Here is a 27,488-nt window from a genome sequence, read left to right as displayed (position 1 = left end):
TTTGAAGAGTAAGTTTTCTTAAACATATTTTTGAGGCTTTGTCCACTGGTTGTTTATTTGTGTATTCCAGGTCACTTTTCAGTATTTCTTACCTTCCTTTTTTTTTGCCATACTACAGACACATTTTTGAAAGTATTTCCTTGGTCTTTCTGTTTCTTTTTTTTCATTCACCAGAAAAGCCAAGTCTAAAGAAGATTGTGAAGTAATAAATTAACTGAAAGATACTTCTCTTCCCTTAGCTTTCTAGTAGGCAATCAATTGTACTATCAATGAAAACTTTTTTGCATTTTATTTTCTAGTCCAAATTTTTAGTTTTTAAAAATTAACTTACAAAAGAGCTATTATTCTCATGTATTTCTACATTTATAAGCTGTCGCTAAATTAATCATTTTGTTTTACTATAACTATTCAATACCTCAATCGCATATTTATAGGATATTAACAATTTTTAGTTGTTTGGCCTTATCATGGGTCCCAAAAATATCTTCGAATACTCCTGAGGAGCATTGCTATTTCTCATGGAGATTTAAAGTGGCAAAATTATGAATGTTCTAAAGTTCCTAGAGCTGTAGTTCAGCATGTATTTCATGATAGATTAGTTGTTTATGATTGATTTATTATAGGTAAATTGGAGAGCCAAAAAAATAGAATAAAGTTAATAAAACTTAGACTGAGAAAGTTGTTTTTCTGTTTGTAGTTAAAGCTATCACCCACCTTCAGATGGGTCTTCAGATGGGTTTTTAAAAAATTTCATATTGATTTAAATATTTTTATAGAGTCTAATTTTTGACATTTTACAAGGTTTTATTTTCATTTTTTTTTCAAGTATTCAACGAGTAGGAGTGGAATTTTAGAATTCTAGTGTTAGGATATTGATGTGACACCTGACTCAAGCCAGTTTTTACTTTTTTTGGTCAGGCTTTTTGCCATGTATGTTTTTTGTGATCCAGAGGGTATTTCTTTGGCTCTTAGGTACTCAAATCTTTGTAAATATAAACAGTACTGTGATAGGATTTGCGTATTTAAAATTTTAGAGGAAAAAGAAAATCATTAATGTACATCTCAAAGATGGACAGAAAGAAGTTAATATATTATTTATTTAAACTTAATGGCGACTATCTGCCTAATGTGGTAGCAAGTGTTGATTTTTTTTGAATGGGTATTCAATTAAAATACTCATAAGTGGTATGTTTTAGTTAATAACATTTGAAGAACTATACTTTTACCACTTTGAATAAGTTTTTATATTTGAGACAACAAATTTCTGGCTTTAAAAAATGTGGTACATTTTAGCTTTACACAGCCTTAAGCAAAAAATGGCAGGAAAGTCAGCTAAAAATAATTAGAATGGCATAAAATCCTATGTTAGTGATTTAAAAATTTTTAATGAGTGCAGAGTTTGTAAAGGTTTTGTTGAATTTTAGACTCTGCCTTTTATTTATATTATGTTGAATAGATGATCTTGCTGATGACTTCATATGCTTACTTGATTTGTGTATGCATTTTACAGTTCATTTCTACTGTTATGTTTTGCTTCATCATTGCTTTCCTTATCCTGCATTTTCTGGTCATCTTCTGAATCTGCAACTTTTCTCTGCTACTTTCCTCCACAGCACCTTACCCACAGGGGGCTAGGATTTACCTGTGTCCCAGCTCCCCCTCTCTCTCTTGTGGTTCCCTTCATCTTAAAAAGTCCTGTCTTCTCCTCTCGGAATCTAGCCTTCCCCCTCATCCTTCTAGCCTTGTCAGCCCAGTTCTGAGGAAAAGTGTTTCTTTCAGTGAAGAGCTGTTCCTGGCTGCTTCTGGTAGGATCATATTATGTCAGCTTTTTAATCCCTTTATTTTAAATCATCTTTGAAAAAATTAATTATTTCATACCATATAGAAGTATTGGGTATTTTACACAGCATGTACTCTTATTTTTCTTATTGGCAGACAGTTTAATGGTTAGAATTATTATGAGGACATGATTGAGGATTACTTGATGGATAATTATGAATATTCTGCTAAAAGAATTTTATGTATTAAAAATTATATGTCTAAGGACACGTAGATCTGCATATTTCCAATAATTTTTAGATTCTCATTACCAGAGTTTCTGTTTTAGATGCTTTACTTTCTTTCCCTTCACACCAACTCCATTCATGTTGGACCTATACCATCATGTTGCTAAACCATATAGTTACATTAGTAAATTATTCTGTTTGAATCAGTTTAAGTCTCATTTTGGTGATATTCTTTCATTATCCATTTTTTTTCTGTCCATTGCATTAATTTTCAAGTTATTCTGCTCTATTTTCTGATATTTCATTTATCTCTACAAAATTACGTTTTATTTTATGGTTTTCAATATGCTTCATATAAAAATCTTAGTTTCATTTCTGTGTTTAGTATTGTATAGTCTCTAAAAATTACATTTAGGTTACTACAAGAAAAATACATTTCTTTTTTATTTTTAAAGAACAGAATGGGACTATACACATGCTAACTTTTGTTTCCTTATCCAAGAACAGCTAAAAATGTAAAAGTAAATTAGTTCCTTTTTTAAGTCATCGTACATAGTAAATCTGCCTGCATGTATCTTCAGTTTTAAAAGGTGGGACTAAACTATAAACTCTAGTTTGTAGAGTACTGGCTTCTCACCTGTCCCCTGCTTTCTATAATTCTTTGACCATAATTGGTCTATTAGTATTATCAAAAGAATAAACTAAGATAGGGAAAGAAATTTAAAATTAAGCCTTTAAAAAAATACATCTAAGAGCTTGGGAAATGTAATTCTTTCATCCATGACTGTGTACATTTGTGAGGTGTCTATTATATGCCTCTGGTTTTTTAAAAAAACTCTTTACGTTAATTTTTGCAAACGAGTGTTGAAAACTATGATATGACTATTAATACTGTTTTGTCATGAATGTTATGTTTAGGAATGGGAAATTATCAGAAAATAGATGTGACTATATTTCAGAATTGCCTGAAATTATTCATGTTCTTTAGAGAATTTTAGAATATTTTAGATAAGCCCAATTAGTGCTTTTTCTCTATATATATTTACTTTTAAACAAACATTTAATTTTCTCTTATTTCTTTTAGTACTCTTAAATTGTTAGCATGGTATAAATAATTGGTATTATATTGATTATTTTTTATTAGAAGATTCAACTTTTAAAATTGAATATTATATAAAAATTTATCACCTTAATATAATTTTATAAATGATTTTTAGAACAAATTAAGTCCAAAGCTTGCTGTGATCAGTAGGACTTTGGCATCTTGCTTCTAAAGAAAACTTTGTGAATAAAAAAAGTAAAATATGTGCTTAGTTGCCATCACAAATACTTTAAACTTTCTTTATACTTTCTTTTTAACAGATTTTGACTCATGATATTTATGAAGATGAATGCAATTAAACTGTCTGTTTCTCTAGTTGTTTTTTGGTTGTTATTTATGTACTGATGTTCTGTAGGAATGGGAAGTGGTAGTGCTGGAAAAGAAGGGGGGCCCTTTAAAGCTCTATTAAGACAACAGACTCAGTCAGCATTGGAACAGAGGGTAAGAGTCACTCAACATTCTTTATTCTTACACTGTTAATATGATTTTATTATCATGCTTCCATGTACTTATAACATTTTTATAATTTTATAATAAGTTTATTTTATAAACTTATTTTTATAAACTAGTTTTGGTCATGTATCTATAATACTGTAATTTCAATCCAAAATATATTTAAGGTATCAGAGTAATTCATTTATGAATAATTACTTTTAATTTGGAATAATTCTATAAATATTTTTGTTTCATCTTCCAATATTATATTAGAAATAATCTATTTGGAAATATCCATTGAATGATGAAATCATTTCTGATTTTACATTAAAGTTATAGTATGTAAAAGAAAATAGATAATTTTCTAGAAAAAATTTTATTGATGTTATATTAAAAATAATTCTTTAGTATATTAATATATTTATTTTCTGAGATGATTTTTATCACTGGCCAATGTCCTTGGGGTTAAGAAATGCAGATTCCATATTTCTACAGATTAACATAGATAATGTGGTTGTTCAGTATGTGAATGCATCACTTTTAATTACTATAAATTTGTTTTATTAAATATGTTGTATGGAACAATGAATAGTTAAAGTTTTGGGATGATTTTCTCTTTTTATTTTTTTGTATAAACGTCATTGCTAAGGGAGGATCACCTCATAGGTTCTGTAGGAGGCGGGTATGTTTCTGAACCTGTGTGAGAACCTATTTCATGTATCGGTAGCTTTTGTAGTTTGAATCTTGATCATTTAAATTTTATTTAAGCTGTTAACAAATGTTGCCAGCTTTTTTTCTTTTCATAATGCAAAGTTTTCTTTTTTTAATTTTAATAGCACTATGAGGCTCATTTTTTTTTTTCTACTTAACTAATATAGTGCATGATTTTATATGTCATGTCAGTTATTTTAAGGCACAGTTCCATAGCTTTCATTATGTCTGATTTGGAAGTTATAAGCGTTTACAGAATTTTCTTTTACATGTTCCATTTTATACTAGCATTAAATTAAAATAAAAGAAACATAGTGAATGGCTGTAAAAGGGTGTATTTTATAAACCAAAGGTATTTCTTTTCTAGAGGTTGACTTTTGAGAAGAGTGTTTTTCAGATCCTATTATTATAAACAGTACAATAAGTAATTTTTTTAGACTTTCTTTCCTAGTGCTGAAAGTATCTGTGTACGCACTGTTTGCCTTTTAGACGAGGCTCCAGAGAACAGAGCTGAACAAACAGAGCGATGGGACTTTAGCAATACCTAGTTCTTTGCCTTATGCTCTGTCAGGCAGCAGTTGCCTTTCAGCTACTCTCACATCTGGCAGGCATACCAACCAGGCCATCAAGTAGCCCACCTAAACATTCAGACTGTGCATTGAAACCAAACATAGACTAACAACATGGGGAAGAAGGTCAAATAAAGGTGTGTGTCACTTACAGTTTTTAGGCCAGAGAGCTCTTACCACCTCCCTACTCCCAGTTTTACACTCTCTCGAGTCCTGTACACTAGGAATATTTCCTGTAATCTAATTACCATCCTAGAATTCACAGGAACAGAAAAACTTGAGTTGCCTTGACGTTTGCTATAATGAGATTTTGCTTGTATGTTAAGCCCATGACTTTACTCTCTGTACTAAGAAGTTTGAAGAGCACCTAGCTTTAAAACAAAAAAAAATACTAATCAATGAAAATTGTTTTGGATTTAGTTTGGATAATATTTATGTTTTCAAATATGCTTTCAAAAATTCTTAAAATTTTGGACACATTAACATATTGGGCATACATTACTAGATAATCCTCGTGGCATTAACAGCAAAGGTATGGAGAGCTACAGTTTTCATTTACAACTTTATAAAGCCTCAATTGGCAATATATTTACATTACCGAACCTTGCAGTGGCAGTTACTTGAATTTGTGAGCCTCCCTCTCTACCCTGCGTACGTAATAATAGAAAAAGCATTATCTTGTTTGGCTTTCCCATTTACCTGTGGTTGCCATTAGTATGGGAAAAATATGTACAGAAGTATGAAGAATTCTCCCTGTATGTGTACAGATATGCCTTAACTCTGCCAAGTTGAACACTCGATCAAATTGAACACATGATCTACTTACCATTTTATATATTCATTTTAAAATACTCATTTCTACCCCTTGCTACCTTTAATAAACTATATGGCTTTTTTTTCTTATGGAAAAGAGAAGCTTTATTTGTCCATCATTTTTTTATTTTATGAGTTATTCAAGTAGCAGTTCTCAAAAATAAAAGTGTTACTATTTTTTTTCTCTCACAAAAGCATTAAAAAATAAGTTGACAAGATCTTGGTAACAGGTATCAGATTACTGGAAGATGAGAAATAGAGATAAAACTTTTATTTAGATTTAGGTTCTGCCTATGAACTGTTTGCTGTAAAGCAAATAGATTTATTTTTTCAATATGATTTTTTTTCACTTGTAAGAAAAATGAAGTTACTTTTTAGATTCCGGGATGTATATTCTTCTTCAATAAAGAAACCTAATTGACTTAGTTTAACCTAGTATTTCCCAAATATATTTTACCATGGAGTCTTCCATTTAAAGAAAGAAACTTTCTTTAACTTTGGGAAACTTAGATATAAAGCAAAGTCTTTTGACAAATTATCATTTTAGAAGTGGGGATAAAATTATATAATAAATCATAGTAGGAACCTGGCATGGAGTTTTATATCTAGAAAGTTTACTCTGGTGTCTTGAGATAATAAAAAGAATCTCTGATTTCAAAAAAAATTGCTTAAATATCTTCTAAGAAAAATCCTATTTAAATCTTAAAAAAAAAATCCATTTTGTTCTCAGAATTTTCAACTAGCCTGTCTTTGAGCACATGCTGTTAAATGATTTATGCTGCATGTACTTGGCTTATGTCAAAGTATCAACATATGAAGTCTTATCTAGGCTCCACAGGGCAAGATTTTTTTAAAAATGTATGTATGTATGTATGTATGTATGTATTTATTTATTTATTTATGGCTGTGTTGGGTCTTCGTTGCTGCACATGGGCTTTCTCTAGTTGCAGTGAGCAGGGGCTACTCTTTTTTTTAAAAAAATATTTATTGTTGTATCATTGATTTACAACGTTGTATTAGTTTCTGCTGTACAGCAAATTGAATCAGTTATCCATATACCTATATCCACTCTTAGATTCTTTTCCCATATAAGCCATTACAGAATATTGAGTAGAGTTCCCTGTGCTATACAGTAGGTCCTTATTAGTTATCTAATTTATATACAGTAGTGTGTATCTGTCAATCCCAATCTCCCAATTTAAACCTCCCCCCTCCCTTACCGCCCGGTAAACCATAAGTTTATTTTATACATCTGTAACTCTATTTCGGTTTTGTAGATAAGTTCATTTGTAGCCTTTTTTTAGATTCCATGTATAAGCAATATCATATGATATTTGCCTTTCTCTGTCTGACTTACTTCACCCGGTATAACGATCTCTAGGTCCATCCATGTTGCTGCAAATGGCATTATTTTGTTCTTTTCTATGGTGGAGTAATATTTCATTGTATATATATACCACATCTTCTTTATCCATTCCTCTATCAATGGACATTTAGGTCGCTTCCATGTCTTGGCTATTGTAAATACCACTGCAATTACCACTGGGTTGCATGTAGCTTTTCGAATTATGGTTTTCTCTGGGTATATGCCCAGGAGTGGGATTGCTGGATCATATGGTACTTCTATATTTAGTTTTTTAAGGAACCTCCATACTATTCTCCATAGTAGCTGTATCAGTTTGCATTCCCACCAACAGTGCAGGAGGGTTCCCTTTTCCCCACACCTTCTCCAGCATTTATTGTTTGTAGATTTTTTGATGATGGTCATTCTGACCTGTGTGAGGTGACACCTCATTATAGTTTTGATTTGCATTTCTCTAATAACTAGTGATGTTGAGCATCTTTTCATGTGCTTTTTAACCATCTGTATGTCTTCTTTGGAGAAATGTCTATTTAGATCTTCCACCCATTTTTTCATTGGGTTTTTTGTTTTTGTTTTTTTAATATTGAGCTGCATGAGCTGTTTGTATATTTTGGAGGTTAATCCCTTGTCGGTTGCTTCATTTGCAAATATTTTCTCCCATTCTGAGGGCTGTCTTTTCGTTTTGTTTATGGTTTCCTTTGCTCTGCAAAAGCTTTTAAGTTTCATTAGGTCCCATTTGTTTATTTTTGTTTTTATTTCCATTTCTCAAGGAGGTGGATCGAAAAAGATCTTGCTGTGATTTATGTCATAGTGTATTATGCCTACGTTTTCCTCTAAGAGTTGTATAGTATCCAGCCTTACATTTAGGTCTTTAATCCATTTTGAGTTTATTTTTGTGTATGGTGTTAGAGAATGTTCTAATTTCCTTCTTTTGCATGTAGGTATCCGGTTTTCCCAGCATCACTTATTGAAGAGACTGAGGGGCTACTCTTGGTTGCGGTGTGTGGGCTTCTTATTGTGGTGGCTTCTCTTGTTGTGGAGCACGGGCTCTAGGCGCGCGGGCTTCAGTAGTTGTGGCACGCAGGCTTAGTAGTTGTGGCTCGCGGGCTCTAGAGCACAGGCTCAGTAGTTGTGGCACAGGGGCTTAGTTGCTCTGTGGCATGTGGGATCTTCCCGGACCAGGGCTCGAACCCGTGTCCCTTGCATTGGCAGGCGGATTCTTAACCACCAGGATATTTTTAATATAAGGGCTTTCCAGAGAAAATGTCTTCTGTAGTCCCTGGCATTCCCATCTGGACATTGAAAGCAGGGTGTGCTTGGGCTGATCTTAAGGAGGCTGTCCTTTTCAGTGAAAGAGAACCTATAGATTGATCAGGTATAGTAACGGACTAGAGATTAAGATCAATTCTTTAATTCAGTGTTTTAACCAGAAATGGCAAGAAGCCAGGTGATAAAGTCTGTGGTTCAGAGAGAACCTAAGCCCTCTTCATCTCAGTTTTTGACCTGAAACACGGAGATGGTAGTACCTCTGTCTCAGGGTGTGGGAAAGATTGTGAAGCATAGTTTTAAGCTACTGTGCGTAGGACTGGCACGCTGTAAGTGCTCCATAGTAGTCATTGGTGATGGTAGTGGGAGGATAGGTATTTAACAGTCAGCTGAGATACTGGCAGTAGCTCTTCTGAGAGAATTGTCTGAAGATGCTAGTTTGGGTTGATTAACGATGTCATTTTAATTGTAGGTTAAATTTTGTGTGTTAAACTGAGGGAGTGTGCTGGATGAACTGGGGACAGTTAGGACAGAGTTTAAGTTGGTAGCGTGGGTCTCCGCCTCTTTGGGCAGCCATTCCCCTACATTTTCTGCTGTGACCGGCTCTAGAGTGATGCTTTCCCTCCTGTCCCTTTATCCCATCTTCTGAAATCTGGGGAGAAGAGTCAAAGAATCCTGAATAGAGAAATCATTTAGGTTCATTTTTTTCATACTTATCTGAAATCTTATATGCAGATGGTTTCCAGCATGGAATTTACCTAATTTATTTCTCAATTTTTGGTGGAAGTACTGTTTTCCATTTAGCTTACAAAGTTTTCATTTTCAGTGTCTCTTACCCAGAATATTTAAAATGTTAACTATCAAGATTAAATGTAAAGTGTTTTTTTATACTTGGCCACAGTAGTTTGAGGAAATTTAAAAACTTCCGTATTCTTAAAATTGAAAAACCTTAGAGATCTAACTTATTAGGTAAAATACTAAAGTTTCCAGTAACATAAGCTTACCTGTACATTCCTCATTTAAAACTTATATTTTAAAAAATTTAGATGGAAATAAGGAGCTATCTTGACTAACCATTTTATAATACTTTTAAGTAAAATTCTCCTCCCGTCGTCTCCCTTCTCTTCCTTTTCCTCTTCCTATCAGCTGGGCCAAACCTGTCCACTTCCATTGACTGTTTTTTTACACCTTTCTGTATAGCCTAGGTTTTTCTTGCCCTTGTTAAAGATTACTTTTAAATTCGAATGAATTTATTTCTAAATATGTATGTGTGTGTATGTACACACACACATGCACACACATATTTTTTAATACTGTATCTCATGAGTTATTGAGGTGTGCAGGACTGTTTGCCTCTGTGGTAAATGGCTCCAAGTTGCTATGCTGTGTGAATTATGCTTTGGTCAGTTCGTATTCTCCATGCTTTAAGCAGACAATCAGTAATCTTGCTGTTTTTAATGTGCCTGCTTCTAGTAATATTCTTTATCTCCCAGCTTTTATTTGCTGCATTTAATCTGCTGTGGGTCCAGAAAAAAAGATACCAATAGATTTTAGAATATGTTCCTAACATTATACATTTATAATTACCATATATCATCATATGAATATGGTCTGTGGGGATCTCTTATGAATGAAGTACCTGAAGTTTAGTACTTGGAACTAACAGTTCTTTTGACTGTTGAGGGCCCTGTTTTGCTTATTTTCCAGTTCTCAGTTATGTTCTGAATAGCTGAGGCTACTGGTAAGTGACTTCTGGTTAAGTGAGCTACATTAATCTTGCAGCTAGACAGGTTGGATGTTAAGTTTCCCATACTTGCATCCAATTTGTACCACGCGAGAGGCTTCTGTATTTGGGCAACCACAGGAACTCCTCTTTCTTTCTGGGTGGTGTTTCAATGAATTTCCTTTCTCTGCTTTGCCATTTCTTTCTTGCATGCTTCTCTTTGTCTCTAAATTGACAAGTTTGATATCCTTGAGAGAGAAGGGGAGAATAAAGCCTAAAAGAACTTGTAGAATTTTATTGCCCGCCTTACTGTCATCTGCATACCTCTCCCCTTTCTTAATACACATTTATGTTTTTACATTTTTTTCCTGCTGCCCCCATATTAATAGAGAAAATAATCTCACACAATGATTCTCTGCCCACCTGAACTTGACATTGGCTCTTCTCTTCACCTTTCTATGTAGCTCTTAACCTGGTCTGCTCATCTCTGTCTCCTCCTCCCTGAGTCCCACATTCTTTTCCATCTCCTGCCCCAGACCTTCAGTCTTTACTGGTAGCCCGGGATAGGGTATGTGTGTTGAGGGATAGTCTACGCCCACTGAGAAGTAGATGTGGGGTAGCGGGGCAGGCAGATTCCCCCCCGCCCTCCTGTCTCATTGCCACCTTGCATCAGAATAGGAGATTGCGAGGAAGGAAGAGTGTGTTCAAATACCTTTTTTTTTGGGCCATGCCGTGTGGCTTGTGGGATCTTAGTTCCCCGACGAGGGATTGAACCTGGGCTCTCAGCAGTGAGAGCGAGGAGTCCCACCCACTGGGCCGCCACGGAAGCCCCCTGTTCAAATATCTTAATTTGGAACTCTGAGAACGTTTTTTTTCTCATTTAGAATTGATAAAAAGAGTGTTCGGACTTTGTATAACATGTGGGAAAATGGATTTAGAGCTCTAACATCCAAGAAAACTTTTAATTACAAAGCATCTGTAATGCATAATTGGTAGCCTTTTGTAAGGGGTAAATTCATTTCCTTATGGCAAGCTTTTTAATAAGCACATTTTTTGTACTTCACACATGGTCAGTTGTTTTCTTCCCCCGTTCTTTCTACTAGGAATTTCCATTTTTTACCTTGACGGCGTTTCCTCCTGGATTCCTCGTGCATGTCGGGGGAGTTGTTAGTGCACGCTCTGTGAAGCTTTTGGATCGTATCCACAATCCTGGTATGTTCTTTAGAAGTTTGTTTTCGATGTTTCATTTACTTACATTGTGATTATTAACATTGATTTTTATAATTTTTTAAGCCAAATCTATCCAGAAAGAAGAATGACAAAGAAAGTATGAACTGACGCACGTTGCTCTAAAATATTTGCAGTAATCTTAATTAAAAATAATTAAACTAAGTATATATTTTAGTTACGTTTGTGTACAGAACAAATCTTGATTCATCTTTGGCCAAGGTGTATCACTTTGAGGGAATCCTTAAGTCACTTTTGAGTCAGCTATTATTTTCTTTGACCCATGCAGATAACAAATTTTACAATTTGATCATTGTGGCCATTAGCTTAAGATGTTAATTCTTTTCACTAGCAATAATTCTTTATGGATTTTGAGTAATTTCCTTATTCATAAAAGAAGTATTGTTTTAAAATGTAATTGTAAACATTGTGTAGAGTACCTTAAGAGTTTAAAAAAGGCAACTATTCTCTTTGGGTCCTTGGTTTCTTTTATGTAGCTATTTGTTCCATATAAGTGAACAAGAAAAAATGACAGCTCACTTCTTTAAAACACGGGGTCTTGATTATAAAAGAGAAGAGGCATGGAAGTCCTAGTAATTTCAAGCCCTTGGACTAAAAATGCTTTGATGATTTTTCTAAACCTAAAATAAGCATGATAAGTATGGTAGGAACTTTCCTATGGACTCTGTTCTCACATCTCTCATTGACTAGATGCCCAATAACTTGCTCAAATCACTTATTATTTTGATGACATACCTTAAACCTGAAGTTATATTAATATTCTTACTTGGCACATATCAGATATGTTTTTGAAAATTTTAAATTGTCACTTCCAGTAACCTCTTCCTGGGGCTTGTACCGACAGCTATATGAAAGAGAAAAATGCTTTGAAATTATTGTATGCAAAACACAAATAGTGATTTTGAGGATACAGAGCATTACCATTCTTTTAGATTTTTAAGAAATTTAATCTGTGTCCTATGGTTTGATGTCATTTGAGTTAAGCAGAATGGAATTTTTCTAGACCCAGGATTTCAGAAAAGCAAGACTAGCTAGGATTATTTAACTCTAAAGCTGAGCAAATACATCTTTTAAGCACAAGTCTTCTCTTTTTCTTCTCTGGTTTATTTTTTTTTCCCTGTTCCTTACTTTTTGAGTCAATCTGAGATCTTATCTTCATGTAGTATTTGCGTATTCTGCAGTAATTAAAAGGCATGTTTAGACTGAGGCCAGTTTACTGGATTGAGACCTTGAGGACTATGCCAAGTTTCATATCTATGTGTTTAGGAACTTGAATTATTTGGAAAGTGCAAGGAAATACTGAGTTAATACTTGACATTAACTGGGTGACCCAAGGCCAAGTTACCTGTGTTTCTGTGGACCCTTGACTCAAATATTTTGATAGACGGCACCCACCCATGGATCTAATAGCTCCAAAAATTCAGGAATATATTCAGTTGTTGGTGATGTCTTCTGTTTATTGAAAACATTTTGATGTCATCATTGCTTCCACATACTCTGAGTAAGCTGTAGAGTCTGGGAGAACAAATGAAGGTTACTTAACTAAGTTTAAGTAGAGAGCCATATTTTACATGGCATTACTTAAAAACAACAACAACTGCTTTTGGGGGTTTTCCATACTTGCCAGTTTATTCTAGCTGTGTAAGAAATGTAAGAATCCAGACCCAGGGAAGAAAACACAAATCCTTCCTTATTACAGAATATATTTTGTGTATTGTAACTACAGCTCATCCATTCTCTTCCTTTCCTTCTCTATCAGAATATTTTTTCAATTCACATGGAGAAATTCTCAGTTACTAATGTTTTATTTCCCAGAAGATTGTGGGCATATACATATAAATAATGTTATGTAAGTTGTATTTCAGTTTTGTTTTATTTTCAGTTAAACACAAATCAATTACATAGTCTAATGGTTGAGTTATTATATTATTTTGATATAGTTATCACATTCTTTGCATTGTGTTTTTTGTATGTGTATTATGCATTAAAAAGGAACATTTGCTTAACATTTTCTTAATCTCCAGTCCCCTTAAATAATTATTTATGAAAAAAATTTTAATTTTGAAAAGAGCTGAATGTTAAAACTCAGTTAGCATCTACCATAATGATGATGTATTAATTTTATGACACTGAGTTACTCTGCCGAGAGAAAATTATGATGGATGAGGTGCATGTGCTAATGTTAAAAGTGCTGTATTGGACTCTCAGATGAATCTTGCAGCTATTTTTTGACTAGTGAATATGGGAAATTTTCTTTTCACACTGAGTGTAAAAGGAAAAGTCTTATTTTAAAATCACAACCACCTACTACATGGGTTGTTATTTTGGAGTTATTTCTTTTAGAACTTCCTCTTTTTAAATATTAAGCAAACAGGGTCATACAATAAGGGAAAGAGTGGGGTGGTTTTGAAAAGGTAATTATCTTTAATTAGACTTTAGTTAATGTTAGATTATGATAGCATGTTCCTTCTTCTCTATCTATTTCTACTTCTTATTAACTCTGCTGTCTGTGTCTTTCTAGTTCCTGTCAAGTGGTGTTGTCAATTGTGTTCTTATTTGTAGTGTTTTTTGTTTTTTTCTTACTATTCTGCACCTAAAACTGATCTACTAATTTGCTGTTTTGAACTCAGCCTTTGTCGGAATTATGGGTAACACAAGATCTTACAAACTGCTAGACTGGAATAGTTTCAATTCAGGTATTTTAATGGTCATTCAGTACTACATATGCTGACAAAAATTATGGCAGCTCAGTGAAGTTTTTAGAAATGTTCTAGATTAAATAGGCTTAATGTCAATTCAGTTATACAGATACATTTTGCAATACATATGTGATAACTTTTGTAATCTCCATGGAAATGGCAAACAAAAATGTGTTAACTAAAATGAATTAATCAAAACCATAGAAATACCATAAATTATGAATGACTTCTGTTAGGTGATTAACTTTCAGAATGATAACTTTAAATTATATTTATTACATTTTGGACAGTTTTTTCATATCAGGTAAATGACACTGGCATTAGCTTTGTGATTAAGGAAATATTAATTGTTAAATGTATAAGTATTAAATGACTAGTTTAATAATCGTAAAGTATATTTAAACTTCAATTGAGATTTGATTATAATATATTTAGTGTTCTAGAAATATTATAAAAGTATAGCTTAGCATTTTTATTTATAATTCTAGAGTGTTCCAAAATTTGGTAAGTAAGAGCAGATTTTGGGGGGATTAACAGCTTTCATAAGCTTTCCTCCTTCCCCTTCGACATGAGAATATATTTTTTCTTTTTAAGTAATTTTACATATGAATATAGTTTGTAGCTTTTAAAGAAACTAAACTAAGATAGCTTTACAGCTGATGATGTGGTTTAGAGTCAAAGGCAATTTTTCTTTTTGTTAAAAGCATGTTCTGTTAATATAAATATCTACATTTTTATGTTATTTCTATTTTAGATTTAAATTAAATACTAGAGCCATTTTGATTTAGTATCAGAAACTGGTATTTTCCTATAGAACTTTTTCAGTTAATTGCGTCAGAAAGTACATCTATTTACAGAAAAATAAAAACAGAAACACCAGGAGGCTTAGCATTTGAGATAATATCCCATAATCTTTTCAGTATTGTAAACTTTTTTTGTTCTTAGGAGTCCAGGATGTAAGTTCTGATGTAAGTAGTGCATGTTTGACTATGAAGTAACTCATGTTCATCATGTAGATTTACCTAAAGTCAGTCTAGTACACAATCTGATCAAGTCCAACCTTTGCAGATTTAGACCGACATCAATTGGTAAATCTTTGGGGAAATTACCTCTATTTCCTATCCAAGTTTTTGCCAGCATGTTATCACATTGATTAGAATTAATCATTTGTAATGTCATGCTTTATACTTAATTTTTAGTGAGAAATTAAAAATACCCTGCTGGATTCATTTAATAAAAATAAGAATATATATTTAAAACATAGGCAGATTAGGGTAGTGGGCAGAGAAAAAGGCTAATTACATAAGTACAGGACATTGAGGGCATAAATCATTAATAATTTAAGGAGGCTGAAACCTTGTGAGGGCAAATATGTTTAGAATGAGAGATGTATTAAATGATAGAACAGTTTTGGAAAAGTGGAAAAGGCAAAAGTTAAATCTTGTAGACATAATAAAGACTTTGTCCCATGTAAGCAGAATTACAGAATCTGGCGAGGAAAAACATGGTTGAGGAAGCAGTATATCTTGCCATCATTTAATATAAAGTCCAGTAGTAAGTATAAGAAAGAAAAGGTGGATATGTTACAGCGTATTAAAAGATGACGCTTTTAGTTTAATGCGCTCATAGTTGTATGCTTTTGATTGAGGTGTTAGAATCGTTTGATTCCAATAGTTGGCACATATTCAGAAACCAGGTTTTTTTGGATACTAGTTTCAGAAACATAACTTGATAATTCTGAAAAAAAAGTGATTTATTTGGTAAATATATTCAAATCATTTATATATTTTTCTCCATCATTAGGGAATATTTAGCCACTCCTGTCCTGTATTACCATAGAAAATCAAGAATTGACCACATCAGTAAGAAAAGTAGTTGTTGATACAGTTTCTATTAATGCTAGAAACTGTTCATCAATATTGTATTTTCTGGACCCTCTGAATACCAGGTGTTAGATGCCTTCCAAGAGAAAAGAGAAGGGAACACATGGTAGTCAAACATACTTACTAATTATTAGACATTCCTATTTCAGAAACATTAAAATGTGGGAAAATATAGGAGAACATTTTATATCACACAATAGTATTTCATGAAATATGATATATCATGCACACATTTATTAGAATTTATTTTTTGCCATACAGTTCACTAGATAATAGGTGTGCAAAGGTGCCAGTCCTCCTATTTTCAGAAAGCTCATATTCTGGGAGGATAGAAGAATATGTAAATGGATTACTGTGTGTTATGGAGTGATACAAGATACAGAGTTAAAGAGGAAGGCAGGATTAACGCTGTGTGGCAGGGAAGCTTATAGAGGTGGTAATTCTTGAGCTCAGTGTTGGATGGTATATGGGAGATTCACGCAGATTTATATTTCAGACAGTGTATTTGGAGCCATGTTAATACATTCTGTGAATGTAGTTCTGAAACTTCAAGCATGTGCAAAACAATATCCTAGCCATTACTCATTCGATGATGTTTATTACATAGCTACTTCATACTTATTTTAAGTTTTTTGCCATTAATTTAGAATGTCTTTGTTAGTTTACCTTTTTTTTCCTGCCCCCTTTTCTCCTGCTTTGTTGTCTTAGTTTGTGTTAACTACAAGTGATAGAAAATATTTTTATAGAGCAGGAAGAAGGGAATTCAGTATCTGAGAATTTATTTAAAAATTATTACCTTTTCTTACCTTGTTTCTTATTTTTTTGGCCTGGTAACAGACTTTGAGAAAGACAAGATGAATCTTGCTGCTAGGAAGGAGGATGTAACATTTGCGGATCTGTATGTGACATGCCAGGAGCAGGAGGTGCATAGGAATAAGACAGGGTAGCCCATGACCACATTTGCATTAAATCATTGACTAGAGGTTGGAGAATGGATTTAAAAGCAGCAAGACTAGAGACAGGGAGCCCAGTTAGTAGACTGCAGTGGTACTGGCCAGATAAGTGACCTAGGATTTGGTGGTAATAGGAGAGCTAAAGGTTTATAGTACACTTACTATGTACTACATACTCTTCTAAGTGCTTTATGGTAGTAGATCATTTAATCCTCAAAACACAACCCTGACATAGGCATTATTCCTATTTTGTAGATGAGCAATATGAAATGTAGCAGTTTCCCCAAAGTAAAATAGAAAGTGACTGAGCCAGAGTTTCAACCTTACTACTTTGGCTTCAGGACTTAAACTCGTAACCATAAATTTACGAACTATTTATAATGTAAAATCCACAGGACTTGGTGATTAGTAGGATGTGGTGAGTAAAACAGGCTCTTGGCAACTTTCAGCTGAGAGAGAAAGATAGATTATGGTTATTCCACATGTCTACAAGTCTGACATCCCAGGGGGCATGTGGAAACTCAAGTCTATTTGAAAGTTCAGTTGTAAACTTTTAAGAGTAAATTTTCATAGCCCGAGCTTATTGTTTCTCAGATGGCTATGATCTTTTTTTTTCTTCTGAGTTTACCACTAAAATTATTTCTGAATAGCTCACACATACATGTTTCTTAATTAGTAATAGTCTCAGTGAGTTGAGTAAAATTTGTTATTTTTTCTTGTGTAGGATGCCTGTCAGCTTAGATAATTTTTTCAGGAAGTGACAAGAGGAAATATAAAGTAGTTATATAATGTGGTTTGAAAAGTACTAGTTTGAAATAGCTTTTAAACTTAGACAATATTTTTAAGAGTGTTTTTAAGTCCTGAGTTAGTAAAACAAGGTGTTTGAAAACTAACTTTTGTTTCTGAGAATATTCTAAAAAGTTTTTTTTTTTTTTAAGTTTTAGACAGATTGTAGATTTTAAGACATTAGGCTGAAGATTTTCTCAATCTTATAGTAAATGAACTTTGGCTAGTGATAATGCAAGCTCTAGATTAGTGGTCTGAATTTAGAAAATATTACTCTTTTTTGTTAGTTTTTAGAACTGTAGTTGTTTAGAAATTTCACTTTATTTTGGGGGCAAAAATTAGTAGTTAAAACCTAAGAAATGTATAGTTACTGCTTTAAAAATATTTAATTTTAACAAAATATGAGTCAGCTGATATATAAGGAAATATTTATAGAATATACATAGCAGTCTGATCATGCAAATATTTCTTCAGTGGTTGTTTGTGGAGTGCCCACCATGTCTTGAGCACAATGCTGGGGATTGGGAACACCAGTGTTCATCCAGTGTAAATCCTCATCCTTTTTACATACCTGGTCGAGGCTTTTTGTTATACTATTTTGCTCTGTGAGTGTGTGTGTGTGTGTATGTGTTAGTTAAATGGAGATAGGCTTTCTTGGAACTTGAATTCTGCTGATAATCTCAGCAATTATTATTTTTCTATGTCTGAGAGACACTCATGAGCAGCTGTGCAAACTAAGCCTAAAGTAGTTAAGCAGCTTTTGGTTTTCAGTATTTTAATAAGGTTTTCAGGAAATAGATATATAGAGTTCAAGAAGGCATAAATATAGCATGCGTGACATGTGAGCTTTTCTTTATAATGTGACATATAACTGTAATACATAATTTTCCCTCTATACATAATGTAACGATATTCATTACTTTTCATTCTTTACTGTTAAAAAAAAAAGTCAGATGGGTAATCTCCTTAAGTGTGAAATTTCACTCTTTTCATATATATGTATATGTAAAGTGTAACTGGATACTCTGTTACATTATTTTAATGTAACATGTAAATGTAATATATCATTCTCTCTCTGTATAAAATAATGTAACTGGCTGCCAGTTACATTATGTATAAAGAGTGAAATTTCACAATCAAGGAGTAGATTACATATTTGACTTTTTTTTTTTTTTTTACAAATAGTAAAGACTCCAGTTTGATCCAACATGGATTGTATCCCAGCCACCATCCTAACATTCTAAATTACTATGTCTTGAAGTTTTCTCTGACTTGCACATCACTTCTTCTATAATGAGACTCTTCTTTTTAGTCTTTACTGAATCACCATCCAGTTTAAGGCTGTATACTCCCTTGAACCTGAACTCTCTAATTTCTATTTCATTAGGGGAAATATGTCTTCTTCAAAAGGTTGTTTTGGGTTGGAATATTAATTTCAGGTATTTGAGAATGTAGCTTTTTGTGCTGTCCGTTAACAAGATACACTATCATTGTACTGAAAATCCTACCTAACACTTCATCTTTCTTGCTTATTTAAAAATTAGATTGAATAACTATCCATTTCCTATTTTTCTTTCAACTAGATTAAAAGATTCCCAAGGACAGAGTTATTCTCTTCTAGAGCTATATAAAAATAGAACTAAATTGAACACTTTAGGTAGTCAGCGTTTCTTAGTTGCAAGTGTGTAATTGCCTAAAATCTCAAAGGGATTCAGTTTTATAAAAGCATGTTATGTTGAGTTGTTCATTTCTTTACTTTTTGAGGTGTAAACTATTACTGTCATTTTAGGAATCTTTACCAGTGTCACCTGTACTTCAAAAAACAAGATAAAATGCTAAAACGATGGCAAGATATCAAGCTATGGCCATGCTCTAGACAAGTAACAGTAGTAAAGTGAATTGACTGTGGTGTCAACCCAGGCATGAAGACATTACCCCTAAAAAAGGCATCAGTGAGGTCTAGAGCTCAGTTCATGCCTACGATTAAAAGGATATAGTAAAAGATTTGTGTATTAGCAATGAAGAGTTTTGACCCTTAGAAGAAAAACATAAAATAGTATGAAATATAGTTTGTATAAATATATAACTTTTAATATCTCCTAAAATGATAATCTTTTTATAATTATAAGTAATTCTATAGATTATTAGGAGGAGCATGGTATTTAAAGTGAAAATGTTTTTTTCTTGACATCTCTGAAATGTTTATTTGCAACCCTCGCATCTCAGCTGTATATCCTTCAAGTGACCAGATTGTATACAGTTTCATATATGGCATGTATAGTTGCCAGCAAATTTTTAAGCCGGACTCTTTGTTTTGCCTTTTATATTAGTATGGTAACTCCTTAGTTTTTACTTTTGTAGGGTGAGTAAAACACTTCAAATTCACTAGTGTGTTTCCTGTAAGAAATGTAATTAGCTGTTTCTAAGCTTTAAAAATTCCATTAATAGGGATTAAATACTATGATATTTCTGAATTTTCAGTGGTAATAAGTTAGGCAACTATGATATTTCTGAATTTTCAGTGGTAATAAGTTAGGCTGAGTTATGATTACTACTTGAATTTTCTCTGGCTCATCTCTGGCATTAAGTATAAAATAGGCTTTGAAGATAAATTTAACTTTTCTGTAATATTAAATAAATTGATTTATCCTAATTTTATCTTAATTAACCCCTAAATTTAATAGCCAAAAAGTTCCTTTGACTTCTTGCTTACAGTTGTAGGTAATTATTGTTAATCCAATTACTAGTTTGTGATTAAGTGCTCCCTACTGTATGCTTGCCTTGCTTTCACCTAGAATCTAGGGCCATTACTTTCTGTAACCATTTCAGTGAGCTGCCATAGTTTTCAGTCTGTACTGTCACCTGATCCAAGCATGCGCCAAAACATCCACTGTTTCTGGCTCTTGTCTGCTGAATCTGCTTCGCAAAACCCTTCGTTCTTTGAGCTTTTGCTTTAGCCAAAAACCAAATTTAAGAAATTCTTTGGAGTGTGGACATATGCCATTTGCTTCCTTAGCCCCCCTGTTATGTAACTCTTTAGCTTTTATTAAGCTTGTAAATACTTTATTAAGTACAACAGTGGCATCCCCATGTGTAATTGTGTGGCTCATGTGTCAAAAATAAAGGCTGCTTGTGAACTTGTCAGAAGAGAATGAATGCTCTACTTGCGCTGCATTCAGCATTTTTTCTTTCTTTTTTTTTTTTAATCAGCCACTTATTCTTTCATAGTGTTTGGTTTAATTATCTGATTATTTTATGTATTATACCAAGGTAAGTCTGATGTAAAAAAACTTTGTATTCTCTGTGGTTACATGTATCTCATAGTAATTATTATTACATATTTTTCCATTTAGGCATGCTGGCCTTTCTAAATAAATAGATCTTGAACTTAAAATAAGTAACTTCCTCCATTTTTCATTAATTTAAACAACAGTATTGTGGATTACTTCCTGTAAAATTCATTTTTAAAACAGAAAAGCTACCATGTATTACTTGCAGCAAGATGTAGGCAAACCTAATGTGAGAAATCTAAAAATGTAGTGTACGATTATTTGGTTTAGCAAGTAGTATTGTAAACTACTGGGATGATGTAAAAAGTAAATAGCATGTTCTACTATTAAATTTTAGAAAAGTTAGACTTTTTGTTTCACATAGTTTTTCAGGAAAATAATTATTTTCTAAACTGAGATATATTTCTCTTATTTGTGATATCTATTTTCAAAGAATCATAAGTACTTTGATAGATTGAGCAACTACTTGAATAATAGTTCATCTTAATGATGTAAAATTTCCCTATTAGGAAAGGATGATGTTAAATAGATATCCAAATTGGTCTGAAAACATGTATGTCCTAAAAAGAATGGATTTGAAAGTGTATTTGTGCTGTTGACGTCTACATGTCAGTTAGGAATATGAAGAAGTTCTTTAACATAGTAGTGTATGTGCAAAATAGGGCCGCCTAATTGTCTCACACATTTCTTAATTCATAATATTGATTGCTAACACCATATTGTAGTAGTTTCTGTTTCTTTTCCTTCTTTATTTTATCTCGTACTCTGATCTTTTCCTAAGTTTCCTGTAGTTTGCCTTTCTTTCTTTTCTTCTGAAAGAAAGTTTTAAGGTAGCTCTGTATTGGATCCAAAACTTTAAATCAAGAACTGGCTGGCATCATTTGTAGTTCTGGCTTTTATCTCCTCATTTCTCCCCTTTGCTGATCTCCTCCCTGCGGGGGAGATCATAGGAATGTGAGCTATACCAAGCCTTTTAACCTTTCTTTACTTTGCTGTCTTCAGTATTTCACTAGTGAGTATGATTCTACTTATTCTACTTATTTTGAAAAACGTATTTGAAAACTGCATAAGTACTGAAATTCAAAAAGAAGGCTTTTGGATTGTTTGATTTCCAGTCTTAATAGTGCCTTTTATGTGGAAAATTTACAGTAAGAACTTAGCATATTATTTAGAGTTGTTTTTTCTATTCCAAATTGTTCCCAAACGGAAGTGCCACAAAGAGAAACAAATTAGGATATGCTGATTATAGACCGTTTCTTTTTTAAACATCTTTGCACTTAAAAAGTTACTATATATGCAGCTGCTGTTCATCAGTAGTTTGCAGCTAAATGCAAGTGATTAGGAAGTATGTGTGACAGATGCTCCATCTATAATGCTCCATTACAAGCAATATTGGACCCTTATGGTAATAAAATGCAATTCTGTGATTCTAAAGCATTTTCTTAATGACAGAGCCACTTATGGAGTTACAGTGTTCTATCTGAAATTTGTCCTTATGAACATTAACCAGATTCTTTGTATTAATCTTTTAAATGTATTTGCTTTCCTTATTTTGCATTGGCCAGTCCCTTTATTTCTTGCCACTTTGCTTCAGGACCCACATCTCTTTAGAAGAGTGGCTACAGATGGCTTTCTGCTTTTTCACATTGACAAATCTTTGCCTTGGAAAGAACCCAGAATATAGCGCATTATAAAAAATAGGTACCAGGAAATGAAATCAGAATTTAAGTTAAATTTATGGATATAACTCATAAGGTATCCACTCAGGGAGGTGAGACATAGGATGTCCTTTTAGGTTAAGATTGGAATCTGGAAACTCTGGGTCTACCTTTCAAGTTGTATCTAATAAAATACATCCCTGTAGGTGTCCCTTAAAGTAATAAAGCAAATAGAACTAGGTGGTTTATCTTCTAGCAATCGAGTTTAAAATGTTAAACTTTTTGAGAAGTAGCATTAAATTAAAATGTTAATAAGCTTTTTGAGAAGTAGCATTTTAAAGATGTGAAGTTTTAAAAAACTGTTGTAGAATAGTACTTCTTTGCCTTCCAGAGTATGCTTATTTTAACCATTTCTTGTTCAAATAGACAACGTGCTATTGAGTAGTGAACTGATTTAAAATTTATTTTTCAGATGAACCAGAAACTCGAGATGCGTGGTGGGCAGAAATCAGACAAGAAATAAAATCACATGCCAAAGCATTAGGCTGTCATGCTGTAGTGGGCTACAGTGAATCAACTAGCATCTGGTAAATGAAAACAACTTGATTTTCTAGATGCTGTAAGTTACAGATTGTCATCTGAAAGGGGGAAAGCTTTATGCAGATACAGGGAAAAGAAGAATAGTGGAGTGGTCCAGGAGCATGGGCTTTTTTAGAGTATATCACACCGAGGTTCATATGCCAGATTTGCTACTTAATTAATGTGAAACTTTGGGAAGGTTACTCTACTCCTGTGAGCCTCAGTTTGTACACTGAAGTGGAGATAATAACTGCCTATCAGTTAAGGTTATTGAGGGATTAAATGAGAATATAATACTGGCACATAGCAAGTATTAACTCTAGGCCTACTTTACTCCAGTTTGTGACTCCACTAACTCCTTCCTCTGGGATTTTGGAACCCTTGATCTATTGTAAATGAACTTGCCATGTGTCTTCAAAGTTCATTGTAAACTCTTTCTGCCTTTTTTTTTTTACTAACTGTAACTTAACTTTCTCCTGCCAACAAATCATCCTTTCTAACTCTACCCAGTTAGGAGGGGACTTCCATACTCCTAGTTCTCAATCCACTTTTCTCCTACCTTTCATTTGGATAGCCTCTCCTCCTTAACATACATGACATTCCACAGTTTAGAATTTTCTACCTCCAAAACTTTCTTCTGCCTTGTTCATTACTGCTTGGCCAATCTCCTCCAGTTAAACAAGGTTATCTCCCTTCTAACAGCCTGGCATTGTACTTTCTCATTCTCAAATCCTCTATCCCCACGTGACTTTCAGCCTTATTTTGGACCTTATTGTCGCTTGAAACTGCTTCTCTTTAAAAATTTGAAACCATAGGGCTTCCCTGGTGGTGCAGTGGTTGAGAATCTGCCTGCCAATGCAGGGGACACGAGTTCGAGCCCTGGTCTGGGAAGACCCCACGTGCCGCGAAGCAACTGGGCCCGTGAGCCACAACTACTGAGCCTGCGCGACTGGAGCCTGTGCTCCACAACAAGAAAGGCCGCGACAGTGAGAGGCCCGCGCACCGTGATGAAGAGTGGCCCCCCCTTGCCACAACTGGAGAAAGCCCTCGCACAGAAATGAAGACCCAACACAGCAAAAATAAATTAATTAATTAATAAACTCCTACCCCCAACATCTTCAAAAAACAAACAAACAAACAAAAAACAAAAAAAAAATTGAAACCATAAAATTGCCCTCTTGGATCACAACTTAATATTTTTCCACCCATCCCATTTGCTCATTTACACCTAGTTTGTTTTGACCCTTATCCTAACCAAGAGTTTTCCCAGTTCCTTACATAGGTTCTGACTTTACTTGCTATCTGCCATCCTTGAACCCTACTTTCCACTCGTTCAGAAGTTTGTATTGGATATCATCTAGAAACTGTGTGACCTTCTGCTGTCTTATTTTTCCACCTTGTGTTGGATAATTCTCACTGCCAGCTATTACATGGATAACTCTCTTGTGGTGGTGGCGATCATTTTTGTTGGAGAAAAAATGATTAGACTGTAGTAAATGAGGACGTTACAGAGCCATGCTATTTCATCTTCTGAGGACCCTTTCTTTTCCTTTGCAGACCACGTATTATACCCTTGAACTGCTGTAATCCTATAGTAGCTGTTCTACTTTTGTTAAACGACTAACTTTGTCATGCTTATCCTGCCTTACTCCCCAGGTAGTCTTGCTTATTCATGGATTTCGTGTCATGCACTCTCCGGTCTTAGGGATATGGTTTTAAAAGACATAGTTCTTGCCATCAGATTCACATTCTCCTGGAGAATTATGACAAGTATAATATATTTTATGATAGAGACATCCTAGGATGCTTTAGGATCTCAGAAGGCTGGAGGTTAGAAGTAGGATTGGAAGAAAGTGTTAAGGAAGTAACTGAAGCTTGAACTGAATCTTGGGAGATGAGCATGAGTTATATCAGTGAAGAGAAAAGGCATAGGGAGGGTTTTCAAGGCGAAAAGACTAGCATGTGGAGAAGGCCAGAGGCGTAGATCAGTGGCTGGAGATAAATCGCAGTTGCAGGAGTCTATAGAAATGAGTTCAATTAATTTACTTAGAAGTTTGCATTCACCTGATACAAATTTCTCTTTTCCCTCTAGACCTCAAAATGTCTTTGTCTTTAAATCCTATCTTTACTAGTTTTTTCTGTTCTAACCCATCCTACTTACTATTATTGGATTCAGTTCCCTGAGATGCATACCTTGAAATGCACACCTGCTCTTGTAGCTCCTTGATTTGGCGCCTTCTGTGGCTCCCCGTTACTTTTTCTGACGTTCTCAGTGCCCACTTAAACATTGTAAGCCTGGCCTCTTACAGACCATTTCTTTTATATCCTTTCTTCTGGTCCATTTACTCTTTGTTTCCAGCATTTCGTCCCTAGACTGCTACTTTTCTCACTAGCTTTGGGTGATCTCATTCAATAATTATGTTGATTGTTTAATTTTTTTGGCTTTCAAGCTGGGTGGTATGTAATCAAGAGTTTCAAAGAATTCTTTTGAAAATCAGTTTTTATCATACATATAATGATGTACCAAAAGCTCTGTTTAGTTTATTTTGTATTTTATTTGTTTCAGATATCTTTTTATTATTAAGTTTGAATTAAGCTATAACAATATAGATATTTACATAGTTGTGCCTTTAGAATAATTTTAATACAATTCAGTATACATTTAAAGAGTATTTTAATACAGTTTGATGGGTTATTGCTGGATATTTTGAAACATTCCAGTCTTTATCAGCTTTACCATGTTTTAAAGGAGTCACACTGCTATATTAGAAATAAAGTGCCTTTCCATGGAAAAATAAAAAAATAAAAAACAAACAAAAAACAATAAAGGAATCAGTTGTCATTAATATTATGCTTTATCTTTTACAATTTTTAAATAAGAAAGAATTCTTATCCTTTCCATTTTAACAACATTATTTCTGTTTTCTATTCTAGGTTTAGGAGGTAATCCTGTGATACTAATATTTAGTAGAGTCTAACTTTAAATTTAAATTGTCACCCTTGTATCACTTTGATAGTTAACATTTTCCAAAGTTAGATTCCCTGAAAATGTTAACTTGTTTATGTTTTTTTCTTTTGTAGTGAAGAGGTCTGTATTTTATCTGCATCCGGCACAGCAGCTGTACTGAACCCTAGATTTCTGCAGGATGGCACCGTGGAGGGCTGTTTGGAACAGAGGTTGTCATGACAGCCTGGCTTATTTTCCTTAAGGGCAGAGAAGGGAGAGGTTGACTTTCTTCCTCTCAGAGCTGGGCTAGTCCTTCTCTATGAGGGTGGGTTATAGGTGTGCAATTTTGAAATCAGGACCAGGCACTTTACTGATTTTTACTTAATCCATAGCAACAAAGAAGTGTTGGGTTCTGCACTGTATGACACATCACTATTTCTATTATCTTGATAAATTACACATATGATTACCAATCGAAGGACTTCAAGTATACATTTTTTTGTTTGCTACAGTGTAGAAATAATTTATTTTATTTGAGTTTTCTCTTCCTTTCCTTTTCCTTTCTCTTACCTCCAAAACAGGAAAAGGTCATGAAACAATTTTCATAAAATTCTTAATTTACAAAACAGTCAAAATACTATGTTATCCGAAAATTATGTATAAAAGCTTCAATTATGTTATAAAAGCTTCATGAAATATAACTTTAATATATGTGAAAGAGAAAGCAAAAATGAAAGCATTAGGTAAAATGAGATTACTTTTTGGTTTATTTGATTATTGGTCCCTTTAATCTGTTAGCTTCCATAAATGTCATAAGTATTTTCCATAAAATGATGAAGTTATCAAATATATGTACAAAAAACTATTAGTTTGGTACCAGAGTTTGCCCAAATAATATAAATTTTAAATACCCCTTGCTCTACACTATGCATATTTATTTTCCCCCGGTATTAATGTATTAGTGTATATTAAGGAAAAAAGCAAAAAAAATTCTGTATGTGATCAAATTTAGAATAAATTTGCAAGTCTCTGTATAGCAAAGAAAGATATGCTAGCTCTGGTAGGCACACAGAAGACCTTGGTCAGTTTCTTCTTTTGTCAGTATTAAAAATGGGTTTTGACCATAATATATTTCTGAGCATTAAAAGTCATGGTAAATAGGAAAGTGGAGGTGGGACATTTTGAAGTATATTGAACAATTGGAATATTCCTTTGAGAAAACTGACTTTGCCAGTGAGTTGTCCCAGTCCTGTCATATAGTTCTCACCTGTGTCAATAGATTCCATTCTTCACTAGATAGAAGCCTAATTAAACAAACAACCTTTCCCATCCAGCTTGGTTGTTTCGGTATTGTGGCTTGGATGGACACAGTGAGCTCTCTTGAATGGCAGACTGATGCAACAGATACCATCCCTACTTGTAAAAGAGGAAAATGTCTTTTTCTTTCTGCTATGAAA

At 33.6% G+C, this 27,488-nt stretch overlaps 1 protein-coding gene across 17 annotated transcripts in view; it reads left to right on the top strand.

Annotated features, from left to right (window-relative positions):
• The window catches only part of C2CD5 (C2 calcium dependent domain containing 5), an 82,608-nt gene that overhangs the window by 23,345 nt on the left and 31,775 nt on the right, over window positions 1-27,488 (top strand). For 7 of the 17 annotated variants that reach the window (XM_067695907.1, XM_067695905.1, XM_067695910.1 and 4 more), the window contains exons 9-12: window positions 3,464-3,549; window positions 11,092-11,200; window positions 22,978-23,092; window positions 26,166-26,261. In XM_067695907.1, coding sequence (XP_067552008.1) covers window positions 3,464-3,549; window positions 11,092-11,200; window positions 22,978-23,092; window positions 26,166-26,261 — 406 coding nt within the window. Of the gene's footprint in view, window positions 1-1,613; window positions 1,806-3,463; window positions 3,550-11,091; window positions 11,201-13,866; window positions 13,933-22,977; window positions 23,093-26,165; window positions 26,262-27,488 lie in introns of all 17 variants that reach the window. The other 10 variants (XR_010932288.1, XM_067695900.1, XM_067695899.1 and 7 more) reach the window with 3 other exon arrangements.

This window comes from Pseudorca crassidens, chromosome 11 (assembly GCF_039906515.1).
Source record: "Pseudorca crassidens isolate mPseCra1 chromosome 11, mPseCra1.hap1, whole genome shotgun sequence".
In the NCBI taxonomy this organism is placed as follows: domain Eukaryota; kingdom Metazoa; phylum Chordata; class Mammalia; order Artiodactyla; family Delphinidae; genus Pseudorca; species Pseudorca crassidens.
Note: the sequence above shows the minus strand (reverse complement) of the source record. Positions and strands in the feature narration are given on the sequence as shown.